We start from the raw sequence: 21,219 nt of genomic DNA, 5'->3' as shown, positions 1-21,219 counted from the left end.
TTTGCTGCTACTGAAGAAAAGTTGGCTTTCAGTGTACCAATAGTTTCCCTGGAATATAAACTGCCTAAAGCAGAAACTAAACAGCAACTAGAATGCGCAATCCACAGGGTATTAAAGGAGCAATGTAAATAGCCTGCATAAGGTAATGCTCAAATGCTCAAGACCAAATACAGTGACAAAATTATGAATTAGTGATATTGATTATAATATAAAAATAATAACAAAATATAAAAACATAATATACACATCTATAATATAATTTTTAATGCCTTGGGAGTTGAGAAGTTGTTACTTCTTATGGATACCATAATGCTGTTTTAGAACACAAAAACACCTCTTAGTATTTTTTGCTTCCTGTGTTAACATCTTACAAATCTGAAAACAGTTTAGAACAATTTTTCTAAAGCCTATCCTACATTAAGAGGCCTTTTTATGCATGAAGAGATCTTTCTAATGCAGTATGAAAGCATTAACTATTTTAGGATAACCTTTAATGATATTAATACGCTGCTGGGTTCACTATGAAGCACCTTGTTTTCCGCTTACCAAGAAACCTGGACTGAAGAAGTATGGTGTAAGTATACACATACTTATTTTCCTATATGTATCTATACATATAGAAACATATGTATACATATACATACACACGCACGATCTATACCTATAAGAAAATAAATAAATCAATAAATCTTAGCTTGCCACTGAAGGAAACTGCTGAAGAAGGACACAAGAGGAAGCAGAGGGAAGAAATTACTGTCATTTGGAGCGTGGCCACTACTTAGCAGTCAGGTAGCCTGTGACAGTAACTGGCCTCACGCACAGTCAGCAGCCTTGGGCAGTTTCAGAAAGTAAAGCAAAGCTTTTTCCTGCATTTTGTCTCCGTGTTCCCTAATACATAATTAGGTGCTGCTGCATTGGTAGTTTGCAAAAGCCAACGTTCTTTCCTGAAATGTCATCGTATAGGACTAAATCTAAATTCTTAATGCAGCAGCAGCGAGCTTAGGGACAAGAGCAGCTTATCTAAGTCGTACACATACTTATGCCAGGAATTCTGTATTTTTGAAGTCTTCCATGAAAGTTTAAGCCCTTAAGGTTTGGAGAGTGTGAGAACTGAAGCTGCCCACCTGAACTTAAGTCCATTTCACTATTCCCTTTAAAAAAAAAAAACACCTCCAAATCACGTATAGGTATATTTAATAACCCATGAAGTAAAGTTTTAGACTTTAGACCTGCAATGATAACTTCCATTATATTAAACAGAACAGTAAAACTGCAGTAGGATTTATCTTTCTCATGGCACAACACTAGAAGGCAGCTGTCAATTTTAGTTACCGACCCAGCCTAATGCAATGCTGATTTTCAGGATCCGAAAGGGAATTCAGGAGACACTGGGGGTCAGAGAGAGTTCTGTAGCCTCTTCATCTGCAGACCGGAACTTGTTCAATATGAACAATCAAGCAACTAAAGCCTCCAAACCTCACGCTACCTGTGCTGATCATGTTCTTAACCGCCTTTCAACATTGTTAGCATTCCGAGGAATTTTCATAGCAAAAAGGACCATGCTGATGCCAAGGTAAAGTAACAGTTTCAGACCCACAGAAGGTTTTCCAGGAAACGTGTACATGATTTTAACATGGGTAAAAGAGTTTTCCTTTTGCCATGTCAAATGACAAGGCTTCCATATGTCTAGCCCTGTCAAACTTTTATGCCTGAAGAGCATGTTCTTCAATTTCCCTAACGGCTGATACCTGTCAAAAGTTAAACAAGTAGAAAGGGCAGGGTGATACCAAAGAACACTACATCAGGGCACATGTGCTAGCAGTGCTTTTAGCACATGTTTGCTGTGCTCAGTTCAGTTCCTGGAAGAGTCCAATGTATTTTCCCATTCAAAATTTAACTGTTCCAATAACTTTATGAGTTTAGAGCAACATGGCACAAACCATCCTTTAGATACAATAAATTAAATGAAAAATGGTTTGAAAGATTCTAAAAGTCTAAATTGAACTAAGTGAGTTTTTAGGAGAGAATGTGGTAAGTGAGAAGCCTCTGGATTTCTACAGGTTCCTTATCCCTTCCTACCCTACTCCAAGAAGACTGTGTCTGAGCTCCTCCCCTTCACTGGCATTGCAGAAAGTGAGTTGCAAGGGGGAAAGTTGTAGGGAGAAAAAACAGACCCAAAATTCACAGAGCCAAGCCTTTTGAGCAAAACAAAGAAGTCAGATTTTGTAGTGTAAGTATTTGTCTCTTCAGCCACTCCCATCTGTTTTCATCTTGGCATAACATGATGTGGGGTGGATTCCTGAGAAACCAATGGGCCATCCACAGGTGTCTATTACATCAACCCATCACTTTTACATGGGCAAGTACAATCTTGATATCAGAAGCTGTTTTCTTACATTGTACATAAGCAGTCTACATGCATATGCAATTCAGGACAGCAAGTCCTATGCACGTTTGCAATAAAGCTTTCTACCCTATTGCAAGCAAACCTGTAGGTAGTTAAATATAGGAAATATCTTGTTTAAAACCTTTAGTCTGAAGCTACTGGCCACACCACCTTCAAGCTAGATAACCTTCTGAAAAGTGCATTTAAGAAAAAAGTTGATTTAGCCATATTTTCTACCACTATACTGATGCATGTCTTTCTAGGCAGAAGTCACAAAAACTAAATAACATTCTTGCAAATGTAGTTTAGTCTAAAGTTTAGGTTGTAAGACGAAAATACACAACTGATATGCATGTCTCCTGTAATGAGATCCACCAAAATACATTAAAACACTAATGTTCTTCTGCAATGCCCCTTTGTTTTTAATTACAGAAAGGCACATGAAGACTCTCGCTTGCTTGTTAGTTTTCTAATTAATTCTGACAGAAGTCAAATGCATTCTAAATACTCTTCAGAAAAAGAAAGTTACACATTCTAATTTAATTGTTTGTTCTTGTGACAAAGCTAAACAAACACCCCAAAAAACCAAAACACTTGCTCACCAGAGTATTGCTCTTCTTAATATCTTCTAAACGCTCTAAGACTGAAGTCAGGTTTGGGTCATCTGATTCTACAAACCATATTGGTGATGAAGAGGGGTAAGACTCCTGTTAAGAAAAAACAACACAAAAGACCCAACAATAAATAAATAAAACACCCAGAATGCTTTTAAAACTCATTCACCCCAAAAATTTCACAATGCAGTAAGGTAACATAGAAGCTTTTAACACAGCATTTTTAGGCAATGCAAGAGAAGCTGAATGAAATCCTGCCAACTGGTTCTTCTAGTATTTCATCCTATTTTCATCTTGATCAGATGAAACATACATAAGAAACAGTGCTGAAAAGTTTAAAACCCTGGAGGCAAGTGGAGCAGGAGGGACAAATTTAGAAATGCATTACAGGTGATTACCAAAAAGATAGAAATGACAAGCCGTACACGTCAAAGACTAAAACTATATCGATGCCAATTTTTTGTAAAAATACAGATTCTTCCAAATAAAAGCTGTGAAAGCAACAAAGCCTGGCATTCTTCATGTTTCCTTCTCAAAGAGGATTATTCAAACTGTTCTAGCACTGGCCCTCAGACTGAAGCAACATTACTTCTCCTTCAAGGCAGGAGATTTGAGCTAACAGGCAGATTATGATGCCAAAAATCTGCAATTTTATCTTTGTACCATCGAGGCTCATACAGGACTTTCCACTGTTGAAAGATTTCTCAAACATTACATTAAGAAAGCTTACAGAATAACTTTCTTCCACCAATAGAGTCCTACAGTTGTTAGGCAGGTACCAAAACACATCCCAGTGACAGTGAGCTCAGATGGGTTCACAGGATTAGAAGTGTACTCGATTTTCCAGAACAAGCCAGTGTTAGGGCACATACAACATATGGAACAGATGTGGCCCACGACCCCTCATACAATCCATGACAAGTGATTTTTCCGTCACTAAGCTGCCACAGCATGCAGCCTTTCAAAAGCTGCTTGAAAAACCCTCGCTACAGAAAGGTAAACCAGAAGTCCTTTGCCTCTTGTTTAGATGTTTCAAAAAGCAATTCCAATTTTTTCCTAACACAGGCTCGGTAACATCGTGAGGATGGAGAAAACCATGTAGCCTCCAACTGAACCGTAAGTGTCTCTTCATATCATTGACATGTTTGGATTTTTTTTTTTGTTTTAGTTATTTAAGGCATTCTCCTCCATTTATCACCCATTCAATTAAATTTTAGTTGCTGAGGACAAATTGCTGAACCTCAGTTTTATCACCCAGATATTATCTTCATATCCCCAGGTCTTACAAAATTATATGAGGGAATTCTCATTCCTTTCCCTCACTGCAGTTTAAAAGGAAATATTCCATGTTTCTCATTCCAGAGACAACAAATCACGCTTCATTCTTCAACACTTACAGCATGAAGGTTCCTACTGCTGCTTTAACAGGTGACTCCAAAATGTGCACTATGCGTACATATTTACACTCTTTCTTGAGTGTATATTTTTTGCTTTACTGTTTTCAAGACGGCAATAAGAAGTTTCACAGAAAGAAGACATCACACCTGCCTGTCAGTGTTACCGTCTGGTCTTTGGTGATTCCCAAGCAAGCTTAGCCTTAGCAAGCTCTCAAAGTGCAAGAGAAAAACCCAGACCTTCCTAACTTAATCTAGCTTCTGTCATTTCAAAGGTACTCGGTTTATCAGAATACAGAACGCTACCCCATTGGAAAACAGGAGAAAAACACATGCATGTTAGAACTGGCTTTTAACAACATGAAGCTGATCTTCCAGCTGAAGTGCTGAACTTCATAAAAGAAGCCATGTGACTAGAGAAAGGACATTTTGGCAAAACAGACTATCAGAGCAGAATCCCCAGCTGGCAGCACGCTCCAGGGAAGTTCTAGCTCGAGAGGTCTAAAATTCCCACCTGTAAACTGAGGCCTTTGCCTAAACTTATTTTTCAACAAGCTCAAGCCTCCTCCCCCCAAGCTTATATTTATTTTTTTAAAATCACAGCTAAAAATACCTCAGAAGAATACACAATATTCCCAGTATCCTTATGAAAAGACAAACTGTTTAGACCTTTCAGCTTCACTTCGGAGCATATCATACACAAAGCAGGGACCTTAGAACACCTATTCTTGATTAACTAAGGCCTAACATCTCAAATGTCTGTCAAGAAAGTCCAGTGCTCAGCTTGCCAAGATTTTAAGGCTAAGGAAGGCAAACAGATGGGTAGTTACGTGTAGTTTAATTGCTTTTTTCCTTTACCAAATATAGTACCTTGGAAAAGTGTATTTTCTCCTCGGTTTCACTTAAGACACTCTTGAAAGACTAACCACTATCCCTGCTGGAAAAACAAGGTTGAGTTCCCAGCTGCCACTGGCTTCCCAAATTATTGGTTTTTAGGAGCTATGTTTGAGGGGCCTACAGGAAAGCTGGGGAGGGACTCTCTATCAGGGAGTGTAATGATAGGACACAGGGTAACGGCCTCAAACTGAAAAAGGGTAGATTTAGATTGGATAGCAGGAAGAAATTCTTTACTGTGAGGGTGGTGAGGCACTGGAACAGGTTGTCCAGGGAAGTTGTCAATGCCCCATCCCTGGAGGTGTTCAAGGCCAGGCTGGATGGGGCTTTGAGCAACCTGGTCTAGTGGGAGGTGTCCCTGCCCAGGGCAAAGGGGTTGGAACTAGGTGGTCTTTAAGGTCCCTTCTAACCCGAACCATTCTGTGATTAAAGACATTCCAGGTTTTGCACTGATAACATCTCTCATTTTTAATAACATGCAGCCTACCTGTAAAGTCTTCTGCGACAGTGCAATATTCTTACCTCAAGACTTCCACACTGCACACTGGACCCTTCTGCACAATGGGGAACATCAGAAGGGAGGCTTTGCTAACCACGGCCCTACTGCCTGAAGGTTCCTTTGAACCAGCTATTTTTGAGACCTGAACTTCTCTGGCCAGCTCATGAAGTTAAGAGAAAGGCAACAGGGTAAACTCTGACTTTAGATCACACCAGCATTCCCACCAGAAAACACAACAAACAAGCAAAATCCCTTCCAAGATTCACTGAGCCATCTGCTTCTTAAAATCCTCAGACTCATTAGAATAAAAATATTCTCCAGATACAGTCAACACTTGGACGGTGTATGCACATTCTCCTAACAGGTATTTTTGGCTTTTTTTTTTTTTTAAGCACTTGTTAATTATGTTAGTCCAGGTCTAAGCAAGTCTATTAATTGCAATGATTTACAGAAGATAAACGTCTGCCAGTCCGCTCTTCTAAAATGTACGTGGAATCTGAAGACTGCTTACAGAACAAAGCTCAACTCTTCACTGTCTATATTCTTTTTTTCCTGACAGTTCTGATTCTCCTTTAACCACCAGAAAGATTTAATGAACAAACCCACAGTAGGACATTTGTCAGTTGCAACCGGTATCTGCCCCAGTCTGGGGGAGCTATACAAAAATCTCCTCCAACAAACTTGCAGCAAACCCTTCGTTAGACAGGGACATGATGGATCGTGCAGATTTGATGATCAAGCAATCCCACCATGCGTTTAAATACATTACAGTGGCCACTTGAACGTGCTGATGCCTTCTGCACTGAATGACAGTCCTTCCTCATTCTTTGCTTTCATTCCAACTTGTGCCATTTTTTGCAATGAAAGCAAGTCCTGCTGTATGTGAGAACACGTACCAGGATTTGATACTGCCTGCATTGCTAGTGTATAGCACAAATTAATTACTGAACCCTAAAAATGATTAAATATTCAAATTCTTAGTCTGCTTTAGCTTTTGAATCATGAACGAGAACAATGCATTTGTCAGAAAGGCTTTTCTTAAACACTGTGTGAGCATATTCACTCATCTGTACCAGAAAAGATTTCAAATTTTAGACTTCTGGAACATGGATAGTTAATTGCATATTCCAACTTTTTCCACAACAGATTAAAATACAAGTTCAAACTTTCAGTTTGTTGGAACACTCTTTAATTCTTCAGACTTAACGAATAAATTTGTTCATTTAAATTAAATAAATGGCACTAAGTTTCTGTAGATCTGTAAGTAATCCATATTTTTGGAACAGCTGAGTTTCACGCGGATATGAGTCACTATATTTTGAAATACAGAATTCACACACAAACTTCAAACATTCTGATCTTGAGATATAAACAGGCTCATGAGTTTGTAACACCATAGCATGCAATGAAGAACTAAGCTTGTGGTTTGTAAGGTCAAAAAAACCTGTACTCCACACAAGCTAGTTCTGTTGAGAGAATTAAGACAGCTTTTACTTCCATATCTGCATCCTATAGAGAGGAGAGATGGATTTGAGTTATGTCATGTAAGGAACACAAGTTTCCCAAATACAGAGACAACATTTAATGAGGGGAACCCTAGAATAGCAGTTATTTTACTATTAATTCTCAGTGGCTAAAAAACCCAAACCATGATTTTGGGCCTTTCAGCACCCAGCTGACACGCAGTGATTTTGTATGCTCTAGCTTAGCTGCACAGCTATCACCCATATGAAGTGTTTGAGATCTCTTATGTAACTGCCGGAACACGACATTTTCCCTCTTCTCTACAAGCAAAAAATCCATCAGAGGAGGCAAAAGCTGCAGCGCTCGGATGCGGGCAGCATTCACAAGCTAACCCACGTCCACGCTGTACGGCTCGGGCAGTGAATGCAATTGCTCAGTGAGACATGACACGCCGCGATGGCATCACACCGCGCATGTACCCAGGACAAAGGCGGAATGTTTACAGCCAGCCCAGATATGATTACAATGCATGGGATCATCACTTCTGGAGAGCCTTTGTATTAACACCAGGACAGATCGGGAGCTTTGTCAACACAAACGCTGCTCTAACAGAAAGCGGCAAACGAATTTAGCCTACTAATAAATACACAAAATACAAAGAGAGTGAAGCCCCGCACTCACGCCACTGGGACAATTTCCAAACCTGCCACATCATTTTGGAAAACCACAGCGTATTAGAAGAATACAGATTAGAAGACGACAGGATCTCACTGTTCAGACATTCTGATGTACCCTCTGTAACAGAGACTACTTACATTTTATTAACAATTTTGCTTACCAAACAAACAAAAAAGCAGCAAAAAGTGACAGAAGATACCAGGAACACATGCATTAAGACAGCTTTTCCTGGGTAGAGCTCCATCATCTAAGTATATCCTAGCTAAGCTTTCTCATCCGTAACAATAAGGCTGTTTTACTTGCCATGTTATATAATCTTTATCCTGTTCTCTAAAGCTACAGCGACACAATTTTGATGTTAGGAAGAGACTTTTAAACAAGCTGTTTCTAAATGACTACAATGCTGTTGAAATTGTGAAGTTGCTAAATTAAAACAACACATCTTGCTCACATTCCTAAGATTAGAACAACCTGTACACACAGTCTGCTATGAGGCAATAGCGTAACCACGTCTCCCTGTACACAACGGAGCCATTTTATCACGGCCAAACGGTAGGAACACACATTTAGACACACGTCTTCAGCATTATGATTTAAAATCACAATTACACGCTGACAGTTGTTAATTTTCTTTAATTTCCAGATCCTCTTGGATTTTAACAGTGTTTTGGTTTTGTTTCCTTTTAAAACTCCTTAGCACACCGGCTGGACAATATTCAACCAATTTTATTTCTTTTCTGTTTATAGTTTTTGCAAAATCTCCATCATTGACAGAACCTAGTTCTGTTCTTTTTACACCAGCTACCACTAAAACTTCGCTGATTTTCATAACAGCACTTCTATCTTCTCGGTCCCAAAATTTTTTGTCCACCCCCCTTTATTTCCAAACAACAGAACGTCAAACCCCCAGATCTTTTAAACAGCTTAATTGCTTTGAGAAGGCTAGCAAGAGACCATTCTAGCTCACACAAATCTTGGTAATGAAGTAAATCCTAATGTAACAGGACATTTCAGAGGGCTGATGCAGTCTTTTCAAGGTGAACATTTGCAGCTCTAAGGACACATCAAGTAATTGATCTCAAATCATAGATGGCTTTCCCTCAGCAGACACCTTGGCGCTACCAAATTTGTTCATTTGAATTAAATAGGGGAATTAGATTATTTTTTTTTTTAATATAATCAAGTCCCACTGGTTAAGGATCATATATACATCCTACACAAACATTCAAAAAAATAGTGAAGATTAATTACCATTAGCTACAATTTAGTACATATTATTTGAAATTATTGGTCAATCATTCACTACTTATGAATTTTTCACCTGTGCCAACCTGCCTTTAGAGGAAAAAACCAAACAGAATTAATATTAACAAAAATATCAGGACTTGAGAAGATATTCTTAAAGCTGAATTTTAGCTTGATGACCATAAAACACCAGTCCTTACAGGTTCTAAAAGAGTATTAGTTGTGATTACAGTACTGACAGATTGCTTCCCATTATTGGGGGCCAAATTTTCCAAAGGCAGCTTAAGTGCAAGTGAGAATTTTCTACCCTAGGTACTTGAGTGCCCGTGAAATCCATAGGCTAAAAACACTTAAGAGTCAGCAGATTGTCATCTGCCCTCCCATCCCATTCTTTAGAATAATTAAAAAAATGTAGAAAGCATGAAGGGCCACTTTCAATTCCAGTTTTTTGAAACTTCATTGGAAGTAATCCAAATAAAACTATTTCATAGAAACCTCAAGTTCCTAAAACCCCAAAAATTTGTATTTTCAGACATCCAGACACCACCATTTGCTCTGTTGTACAGATTGAGTTATTGAACATATTACAATATTCTAACATTTCTTTTCCAAGTTCAAGTAAAAATTTGCACTTTTACAGATGAAAGAATTGGCATTTCTTGAAGACTCTAACAGTTCAGTGATTCAGAGTTCTAAAAGATAAGAAAAGTGTACGCAATGGGGGGGTTAAAAATAAAATTTAATATTGGGGGTGGGGAGGAAGCAAAGTGAATTTTACCCACCCCTACTGAGCAAGGGGAAAACTTCAACCTGCTTTTCCTTTCGAATTTTAAGATTGTATATAACATAATATTAACTTGCTCAATGCATATAAACAGAAGGACATCTATTATTCACTAGAGTTCAGTAAAACAGAGATCTTTAACTGTTTCTGTACCACAGAAAGCAGGTTTGTATTAGCTTTAATTTTCTTACGCTCTTCCTGAAGTCAAAGGCTGCCACGCTCAGTTGAGTGAGAAAACCCATTACAACTCACGCATTCGGTAAGGCACCAAGTACCAACTGACTCAAATACAGGTATCTCTTTTAAACACAGAAAATTACTGCAATTCTACCCTCAAGTTTAATGACTGTCTTGACAGCAACAGCCTATACACGACAATCCCCGATGAAGCGGCACGCTTTGGTAGGACCCCTGGAGATTGCAAGAGCTTAATCATCTTGCACCTTTACAAGAGGTGGGTGAAAGAATCCCATAATCCTGCGCTATCTAGGTTCTGCTGACATGCTCATCCCTGCAGAACTGAATACCTTCAGGAGCGCATTAAAACAACGCAACTAACAGGGTCATGGTTTTCCTCTCCTGCACACTCTTCAGGGAGTGATGCAACTGTAGCAGGGTATCTTGTTTTAGAATTGTTTATGTTATTAAACACAGCCAAGTTAGAGCAGGCAGGGTCAAAGGCATATGCCTCATGGAACAGAACAACCATAACAACTCAATAGGCGCCTGTAAAATTCACTCTACAATCACAAATTGTTCCAAAAGTAAATGTAGTTCTCCATACAAACAAGTTCTACTGATTGCAGAAGGCCACCACAAAAGTAACCCCAAGGAAATGTTTCTGTTAAGAGCATACAGAATGGTTATGGACACTCTTCTGCCTTCACAACAGACACTCTCTTGGACAGGGCAAAGCCGTTCCCCTCCTGCCACATCAGGGTTTCACAGACGCACGTGCAACCGTCTGACACTTCGCACCTTCTACAGCCACCTTCTGCACAAGGGCACATGGACTACAGCATGTTTTTAAATGAACTGAAAGCCTAGATTACAGAACACTTTTTGCAATACACAGATTCAGCAGCATCTGCAAGTGCCAATATTCATAAGATGGTGATCACAGCTAAGTACGTACAAACAGGGATGGTATTTCAATGGTAATTCACTTGTGTAAAAATTATTCCAAAACCCAAGAAGCCTGCCATTTGCAACTTCATCCACACAAATTCATTTGTTCAACCCAGACCCATGGAATTCTCCTTAAATTATTATGGAATCTTTAACTTTTTTACTTTGGATACACCTGAGACAGAAAATAACATTTTGACAAAAAAAAAAAAAATCCTGGAAAAGTCTTAAGCAAATGCTGCTTTCAAACAGGTACATACGAGAGGCCAATAACTGCAAGGTTTGTGAAATAATCTAAGCTACTTCTCTGTTTTACTTCCATGTCTCTTTCCAGGTACACACATTTAAGTCTCTCACTGCTCAAACATCATTACCTTAGAAGAAGCCAAAACACATACAACCAAAGTAGCAAAGGCCCAAAACATCACTTCAAATGGTCACAAACATGAATGCAGATGTGGCATCACAGTTCTTACACTTCTTATGGCGAAGGGTTTTTTTTTGTTTTGTTTTTTTTTTTTTTTTTTTTTTTTACAGCCAGTAATTCTTCAAACTATTTAATCCACACAAAATGTCCCAACTGCTGATTCCAACATGTGAAATTGCACATTACCCTTGGAAAAACAGGTTTATCGGACTCTCTTATCAGTTGCCACAACCTCATCCACTCCCCTTACCAAACAAAAGGCAGCATGCTGTTTGTCCAGTATAACATAACTACACAGAATGAAAATATGAACTTTGAGCATAAAAGCAAGAAAAGGCACTTTTCTGATAAAAACACAATTATTGTCCTTCACTGTGAAGCAACATTTTATTCTCCAGGTCATCATCATCATAATGCAGCATGCCATCTACCCACTCAAAGACATTCACAGAAAAGACAAACACTGTTAACACTTTTGTAGGGACCCAAAGTAAAATCCACCAAATGTTAATGTACTGCTGCTCAAACACAACTCTTGACACTAAGCCCGACTTAGCTACCAGCGTAGCAAGTGACAGTTGTTGATGGCCAGCCCAGCTGTGAGCTAAGAAACATTCCATTGCCAATACTACGAACAGCAACAAATAAAGTTACAGATCACCCACACTGAAAACTGAGCTCAGAACACAGCGTCGCTGAAGACGAAGCGACTTGCTTATCAGGAAGAAGGTTGTAGAGCTGAGACTAGAATCCAGATGTTTACCGTAGCCCCTCACAGCAGTCAGATCAACCCGTCTTGCTCCTCACACACAGAAAACCCGCTGTGTGCCTATACTCTCGTCTCAACAGTTGTCAGAGGACGGTTGTTTCAGAGCCCTCAGCCACAAGGGGTTCTCTGCTTTAATGCATGCATTATACTGCTCTCCAGCTGGCAATGGTTTATCTAATAAGCAGCCAGACACATGTGCTAAAGAGAAAGGTATTTTGCAAATCTGATTCTCCAATACTCTCTTTACCAGCAGCACAGTATCTTATATGCCTGAATTCCCAATCTCTAATCAAGAGTTATTAATTACCTACTTCTGCAACTATACAGCCAAGTACATTCAGAAAAGCTATCTTCTACACTAGTGTCACAAAGCATGAAATGGCTTCTAATATGGCTGGAACTGAAGAAGTGGTTATAACTAAGTTGCAACATATCACGCTGTCTCCCGGCCTAACTTGGAGAAGTCTCCCAGCAGAGCTGCTCTTGCCTTTACCACTTAGACACTTACTCCCCAGCACGCATACTCCAATGTTGCTCCTGCTGTCACCCAAAAATCCAGGCTTCCCCTTCCTCCTCTTCATTCTCTTTACCTTCAGGAATTTGTGTCTTTCAAGCGTTCAAATCGCTCCCCCACCGCTTCGAAAGGCACTGTGCTTGTTCCCCCTCTCTGAGAGCAACTTTCCCTTTTCTCCCACTCTCCCTTTGCGAACTTGCAGCGCTCCAGACACCAGAACTGCTGCCAACAGAGGTCCTGCTGCTCCCACACCTGAGCAGCTCTCCAGCCACCACCCACCAGGTTCCCCAGCTCTGCCCTCACACCACCACCTGCCCTGGCTGCTGTGACAGTCGCGGGCCTCCAGATTAGAGCCATTTAGGTGCAACTTTGTCCCCGACACGCAAAAATTCAGTGCCATGGAGTTCAAGCGATGTTTACCATTAATTAGTTAAATACCACACTCTTACCACAGTTATTTCCTACTTCAAAAATTTAAGGAAGCCTGTGGTATCTTGAACACCACTGCACAAGAACGCTTTAATTTTTTTTTCTAATGCCACCATACAAGTTCTGACAGAGCTTATGTTTCTGCCTTTCTGAATACACACCGAAGAAGCTACTACAAGATCTGCAATCATATTGAAGTCTCTCTCCCAGAGGGGTTAAAAAACTACAGATCCAGGAGAAAGGAGAATACAGTCTGAACTAAATCTCAATAAATCACACACTAACTGCTCTACAGGACTTAATACACCAGGATGCCTTGTATGCATGAGATAACAAAAAAGAAACAAAACACATAACATCATTATTTTAATACCACACTTAAAAGATTAGAGCTGGAAGCAAGAAGCCAGTAAGACAGAAACGAACCAGTATGTTTGTTTCCAGCAAAGATCAACTGAGAACTACTCTGATCACGTTAGCTTCAACTGCACTGAATACAGGCTGGCTGATTTAAGATTGAAATATTAAATAGCCCCTCCTTACTATGATCAGTCATTTAATTTTCCAGTTGTCTTCTATGAGCTGGTGACAGGTCATTTTCACTTCTACAAAGCTTGCAGCTGAAGAAATACAGTGGCATGCTTACTAAATCATAAGCTATCGTGTCCCTTAAAAATGGCATGTTACCATTCACAGACTAAAGAAAAAAATTAAAATCAACTTCAGTCAGGAATTCAGGGTTTTTATAATCTTTCAAAACTACATAAAGGTAAACCTGACGGTACTGAACAGCAGTCTAAAATAGTAGATATTTTTATTAAACAGCTTCTACAAACATTTATTCCTATGCAGAAATGTTGCCCCTTTTTAAATAATACTATTTAGCGAACTGTCTCCATCTTTGTATCTTCCATTCTCCTGAAAGGAATTTGATTTTACAAGTAAACAAACAAACAACTTCCAGTGAGTCTGGTCCAGTTGTCTCTATATAGCCGTGACTGTAAGAAGGCAGACACTCATGCAGGCCCACCAGCCTGCTGCCGGCTCAGGTATTCCACACAGGAATGATCCCAAGTGCCGCTGAGGACCCAGCCAGCGCTTGGCAAGCAGCTCTGTCGGCAATGCTGGCTTCAGCACTCTTCCCCAGCACTCGCTTATTCCTATGCCCTCTGTTGTGACGGTACAGCTGTTTGTGCAGCCACGCAGTGAACCAGACTGGGAAACCATCCAGATTAACAATAACCCAGTAAGGAATTTTTACATGACAGCCAGGTCCTTAATCCGGTAAACTCAATTTTGGCCACCTCACAGGGCACACTGCCTTTGCTGGTCCACGAGCAACAGCATTATTACAGAGTGCGCAGGATGCAATCACACTTTGTTCTTCCTAGCAATCGTAATTTCTAATTCACGTTGAGGATATCGACATGTCATCAATTCGTCAATATATGGTATGCCCTGGCATAACACAGAAAGAACACCTGCAGATTCATTCTAGTCTGAGTAACTCATGACTGAGTAAGTCAGACTGTTGAAGTTACCCTTTTTTTGGGAACACGCTCGATCAACTCCATTAATAACTTCTGATTTGACAGTGTTCCACTGTAGACAGACTGCCACGATGTATTTGGAAGTGCAACTTTATTTTCCAGAATAGAATGCGCTTCCTACACTACTCCCTAATTTTTTCTCATTTCATTGATAAAAAGCTTGGAAAGAAAAGCCAAAATCTTAGCTTGCCCTGCCCCCCCCCACACACCCCAAAAACAAACCCACAAAAAACAACCAACAACAAAATCAGGAGTAGCAGTAGCAGTACATTGCTGTACATTCAAGAAGCTCTTGCTTCTTGAAGCCTAAGAAAGGTCTCTGGTAAGGCCAACTACCAGTGCTCCAGTTTTGAGGCAAAGTAAATATCTTTGGCAACACAGATCAAAGGCAACCATCATGTACCATCAAATGCCTGTTAGGAAGTTGCTCTAAGTTAGTCTCTTTAAAATTAGTGAATATGAAAAAACATACAAAAATTACCAGATATCTCTTAGCCTTCTACAAAAACCTCCTGAACAGTTAAGATGAGGAAGCGTGCTGAGTAAAAAAGAATAAAATTCTTTTTATAAAACTTCTTTTAATTATCAAAGTGCAGGGAGAGCTCTTTTGAGGACCGCAACAGTCCCCGTTCTGAAATTATTATGTCATTAACTCACGTAAGTAACCCATTTGAAATAAGTGTTATTTCCCGTACATTAAAACCTCAACATGAGCCAGAATTTATATTTGAAGCCCACCACTGTGGCTTTCCAGGATATTTTAGGAGCACTTCATACATTATAGAGGGGATAGAACTGACCTGCAAAGCCCTGCAGTACTGTTACAGCCGTCAACACGCAACACAACTAAGCTGTGGTGTCAGAGGAGTAAGGTCCTGTGTCTTACAGACCCAAAAGATTCCTCCTACTCCTTTCTGCAATATTCCTTTTCCAATTACAGTCTCAGTATACAAAGAGAACTTAAAATCCTCACTCTTCTAGTATTTTTTTTTTGTTTGCTTAATTTTGGTTTGCTAAGTAAGAGAAACCTCAATTTCTATTGCATAAGTTGTTTGATAGTAGTTACTTGACTGCCTTTTTAAAAACTCTAAGTATATCTAATTCTAGTTAGAAAAGTACATATTATCAAGATAAAGCGGCATATGCTTTTAGTCCATATGCATTTATATCCATTTGCTGCAAAACAAAGGTCTTAACCTCACTACAGATGACTAGTGATCTAAAAAAACCCAACAAATATCTGTGGTTTGAACTGAAAGCCTCATTTATTATGTGGTTAGTTCTATGTACAAATAAATATCCTTTTTAAAAGGTTATCAGCTGTCTAGGCATTAGCTAAGAGTGCATTTAATATTAAAAATCCTGTGCCTTTGAAGAACTATCGTATGTTCTAATACACTCACTCTCTGTATATACCCAACTTGTCAAAAGCTTCACAGGCAATATCTTTTCATCCGTTCTGGTTTCGAAGGGAAAATAAAGTCTTCTCCCATCAATTGCAGTTATCTGTAGACAGCAACCTTTTCAAGTCTTTCATAGTAGCTTCTAACTCCGATTTAGCAGCAGGGTATTTTTCAGCGAAAGCAGACGATACTTCTTTCCAGCAGAGAAGCAAGAGTATACTGGAGTCAGATGTATCACTTGAATTGAATTGTTAATGTATGAAGGATATCACTGCACATCAGGGCCCAGTATTTGTTTGGGGCAAAATCTGCTCCCACACAGAGCTGGCAGAAACCCTGTTCTATCTGCAAGTGCTACTCGAGGAATCAGAATTTACATAGTTGTTTTGTGTATGGGTGGACAGAGATTAATATCCAGTTTCTCTCTGAAGAGATTATATAAAAAATAAGAGATGTTTTACAGCAGTCCAAAACAGTCCTTTTTCTTGCAATAACATGGAAGAGATTGAATAATTCTAACAGACCCTTTGGAGTACTATGAGAGAAGTCTGATAATGTACCAAACTGAAACTACAGATTGCACTGAAAGACACTTACCTAGTAAGTCATGATCAATAAACACACTCCTCTAAGTAAGGCCACTGTTTCGATACTATTTCAAAGAGCATGCAACACAGGACCAGGATAAATACATATAGTAAAGGACACTGGTTTATTGAACTTGATTAATTGGAATACTGCCGTTAAAAGAAAACAAAACCTGAGATAAACAGAAATAAAACTCCAGAAGGGAGACGCTGCTGTTGGCATAACAAAATGGGAATGTGAAGGTACACAGCCTGAACAAGTTCAATAATTAAGACAGTTCTCCAGAATAAGCAGCAATGTTTCTGACAGGGAAGACTCCACCCTAAAGTGCCTCTTTTAAAATAATCTGATTAACTATTTAAATTCCAATATGGGTCACTACCGGAAACAGTGAAGGGCAGACTTGGACAAAGTTTACCTGTTACTTTATTAAACAGAAGAACTATTGAGTAAAATATATCTTGCTTTAATTTCAAGCATTGCTCGGTATCACTGGTAGACTATTCCCGGGATGCTACAGCAAACGCTTAACTTTGACAGTTCTATAAACTCATACTGAAGACAATCAGAAAGTCAACCCAGTGAGAAATTCCAGGGCAGACTTCTAATCAGCCTGCGGAATTTAGTCTAGGAAACTTGCGGAGATCCATGCAGCTCCTAAGCAGACAATCTCCCTCACCTCTCCAGGAGAATGTCTCCTCTTTCCTCTGCCTTCTCTCTCTAGACTGGAGAAAAGAAAGAGATCCATTGTGAAGATGAGAGCAACTTAGTTATCGGGTCTCTTTTCACTGGAAACTTCCTTCCCTACCGTATTTTTCTCCATCCAGTAACTTCAGCATCTGTACACACTGCTAGACAGCTTTCATTTTAGGTAAAATACTGAGGTACCCAAACAGAACCACAAAGAAAGAAGTGATTATTGAGCTTTGTGCTCACTTTTCCCCTTAACAGCATTCTTGAGAGTCCAGACGCACGATCTACTGTAAGCTTTTGTTGAGTAAGGGAAATATCCTGGCTTGATCAGTATTGTAGGGGTTAAACTGGTTGGAAGGAGCAAGCAGCTAAAGTTACAGATTTGCACTGCAAAACCAGAGCAATAAGGTAGCAGCTTCTGATACAGAGGGTGAGTCTCCCCAGGAAAACATTTACCAACAACTTTACAGCCTTAGCAGCTTTTGGATGCTACTACTGCCATTTGAAGTTGTAGTTCCCACAGTACCTGCAGATCCACTGAGGCACAGTAAACAAGAGTCATGCTTTTCCTAGTGTACAGTACCTACAGAAAAAAAATGGAGGCAATTACGAGTCAGAGCCAAGAGACTCCATTAGAGGGATGGGGTGAGATTAAGAAAAAAAATGAAATAAAAATCACTTTTGTCACACTTATGAGTTCCTACATTTCTGTCAAAAAACTAGGACAGAAGTCCAGAGGTCAGCTTTCTCTTGTTGGCTCCGTCATCTGCTGCCCACTTGTTTCAAGACAGCCACCTCTGTATCTCAGGTTGCCCCCTCCCATTTATTTTTAACAGATGGGGAAAATAGCCACCTACCTCAAAGAGCCAAAAATTAGTCAACATTGGAAAGCACCAAGCTGCTCACAGACAGCTGTGAAACAGAAGTTTCAAGAAGCTCAGACACAGCTTTTTTTCAAAGCAGAAGTCTCGGCTCTATGGTTTGAAATAGCTCTTTTTCCTGTTCTTTTTGCAAGTTCATATGCCACAATGCTAACGGCACGCAAAAGACCTCTTCACCTTTAGGGCAAGCGACTGTAATAGCAGATTGCAGACACTGTTTCCTCAATAACACATAAAAATCCTAAGAGTGACCTTGCCCTGTTCTTACTTGCTCAGACACACCTCCACCAAAGGCCTCCAAGTAAGCAGGCATATTTCTTTGCAAGTTAAGAAAGAATTACTATCAAAAGTAGCTACAACAAAAGCAACCTCAGAAGTAGATACACACCACAGCAAAAATCCAAGGCACCAAAACCTTCCAGACTTACTACTGGCTTCCCTGTGAGCTGTCACTTGACAAAAAAGAAATAACCCATCAAATTCAACTGGCAACTGAGGGTGCACAATCATCAGGCCTTTTATTTTACTCTTTAGACAGACAGACTTATGAAACAGATCATGTTGTGTGGAAAGAAACGGCCAAACTCCTCAGCAATGAAACAACCTACTAGAAAAAAAAAAATTAAATGAAGTCAGACAATCCATCATCCGATAGGTCACGTCTAAAAACAAGAATACCAAAGCATCTTGCTTATTTTACCACAGAAAACATCTTATGTCTTACAAGTATATACAAGTGTCCGGTAAAATAAACACCAGCCCCATGACCACAAAACTGACTTCTCATGACAATTAACTGTGAAACCTGAAAGATCCTCTTAACAAGTCTCCTTTAATTTCATAAAGTTACTTTAAGGCAAGTAAGGATCTGATCAAGATCATCAGATTTGCCTGGTTTGCATTCACATCTTCATCTTTCAGTACTCAAATATTTACACTTTTGTGCACCTTTCTACCTCCACACTGTTTGAAACTTTCATCCTTTTATAGGCAAAAAAGAGCTGTACAGCTTACTTTCCTCAAACCCAAACGTACTAACCCTATTTTCACCTAGTCAAATTTTTGCAATACTCTACTCTTAAGCTGCGTTTTGATAAGGCGTTTGAATTCACTTATAGCTGCAGCCAGACCAGTAAAAATGAACCTTCAGCACCTTCCTGTACATGAGTCACAGACGCCAATATATTCAAATCCTTTGGCAAGTTTAGGCCCTAAACTTTTAAAAACACGGAGGATTTTTACCAGGGCACACAACACTGAATGTTTTATTCTGCTTCCCTCCCACTCATTCAGAACGCACAAGCCCCAACGACTTTGGGGGGGGGGGGGGGGAAGGACCCCAAAACACAGAAATAAGAAATGCCGAAGCAAACCGTGGGTACAAGTCCCTCAGATTCGCCAAGGCTGCTCGTTGCCCCTCCACGAGTTTAAAAGCCACCGTGACGGTAACACCGCGAGTCGGCAGGAGACCGGCGGCGCTATTTTGCCCCTCCAAAGGAGAAGTTTCCCCGTCCCTCCCGCCGCCGCAGCCCCCAGGGCCGTGAGGGGGAGGCCCGGCCGCCCCCGGCCCGCCCGCGGGGCCGTTCCGCGCCGGCGGCGGGCGGGCGGCGCAGGCCGCGGCGGTGTGGCGCACTCCGCCAAGCGCTCGCCCTCCGCCTCCCCGCCGGGCTCCCACCGCCCGGGGCAGCGGGGGGGAACGCTGCCCGTGCCCCGGAGGAACGGGGGCGGCAGGGAGGACCCCGCCACTCTCCCCCCGCCGCCCTTCCGCTGCCCCGGGGGCTCTCTCCCCCCGCTGCCCCGGGCCCGGCCGCCCTTTGTTCCGGCTGGCAGCTCCCGGCCCCGGAGCGGGCGGCGGCCCGCGTCCTTGTCCCGCGGCTCCCCCCGGAGGAGCCCCCCGAGGAGCCGGGGGCGGCCGCTGCCTAACTTTAGTCACAGCGGCAGCAGCGGGGACGGAAGGCAGAGCCTGGGGGGGAAGCGGGACCCGGCAGCCCCCCGGCCCCCGCGGCGGGTGGAGGCCCCGGTTCCCCCCCCCGGTGCTGAGTCACCCCCGCGGCGGGGCTGCGCCCCCTCCCCGCACCCCCGCAGACAATGGCGAGGGCGGGCCGTGCCCCGGCCCTCCCCCGCCGCCCCCGGCCCGCCGCTCGGCCCCCGCACCGTGATGTTGCAGTGGATGGTGAGCGGCGGCGGCGGCTGCGGGCCGGAGCCCGGCGGCGGCGGCAGGAGCACGAACTGGCAGTGGAGCTCGTCCAGCTTCCAGGAGACGATGCGGAAGCGCTCGTGGTCCTTGTCGAAGATGGACTCGAGGAACTTCAGCTCGGCCTTGAGCCCTGACACCGACATCCTGGCCTCATCTCCGGGCCCGGGCCTGCGCCGCCTCGCCCGCTCTGCCGCCGCCTTCCCTCCGCCTCGGCCCGGCCCGACCCTGGCCCCGGCCGCGCCTGCGGGGCGGAAGATGGCGGGAGGGCGGGGGGGGGGCCGGGGCAGCCCCAGCCGGCGGGGAGGGGGCGGGGGGGGGAGGGGGGAACGGGGACGGCGAGCGCGGCGGCGGCTCCCTTTGTACCAGCCTCCGGCACCCACTCGCTCGCTTAAAAGGGCAACAGCGCAGCCCGCTCCCCCTTCCCCTTCCTCCCCGGCGGGCTGGGCCAAGCCCGCCAGCCGCCCCGCCCTCGCCCTGCCCTCCTCCCGGGACACACGCAGCGGGGCCGGGCCGGCCCTCGGCTCCTCCCCGCCACCCCCCCCTGCGGCCCGGGCCGCGCTGACCCGCCCGCTCCCGGCACCGCCGGGCACCCCCGGCTCGCAGCCTTCCCCTCAGAGCCGCTCACCCGCGGTTCTGCTCCTCCGCCCCCGATCTCCTCGCGCTCTTTATTTTTGCTGAGAAA

The 21,219-nt window shown here is 42.3% G+C and overlaps 1 protein-coding gene across 3 annotated transcripts in view; it reads right to left on the bottom strand.

Annotated features, from left to right (window-relative positions):
- The window catches only part of UBE2Q2 (ubiquitin conjugating enzyme E2 Q2), a 48,817-nt gene extending 28,014 nt beyond the window's left edge, over positions 1-20,803 (bottom strand). For 2 of the 3 annotated variants that reach the window (XR_008468408.1, XR_008468409.1), the window contains exons 1-2: positions 20,495-20,803; positions 2,989-3,093 (exon numbers count right to left, since the gene is read on the bottom strand). Coding sequence is in view for 1 of the 3 variants with exons in the window: in XM_054214086.1 (XP_054070061.1) it covers positions 2,989-3,093; positions 20,495-20,680 (291 nt within the window). In the remaining 2 variants the exon portion in view is untranslated. The remainder of the gene's footprint in view (positions 1-2,988; positions 3,094-20,494) is intronic. The other variant, XM_054214086.1, reaches the window with a different exon arrangement.
- Between the last annotated feature and the right edge of the window lie 416 nt (positions 20,804-21,219).

Source organism: Rissa tridactyla, chromosome 9 (genome assembly GCF_028500815.1).
Source record: "Rissa tridactyla isolate bRisTri1 chromosome 9, bRisTri1.patW.cur.20221130, whole genome shotgun sequence".
In the NCBI taxonomy this organism is placed as follows: domain Eukaryota; kingdom Metazoa; phylum Chordata; class Aves; order Charadriiformes; family Laridae; genus Rissa; species Rissa tridactyla.
This window is presented reverse-complemented; position numbering and strand designations above follow the sequence as displayed.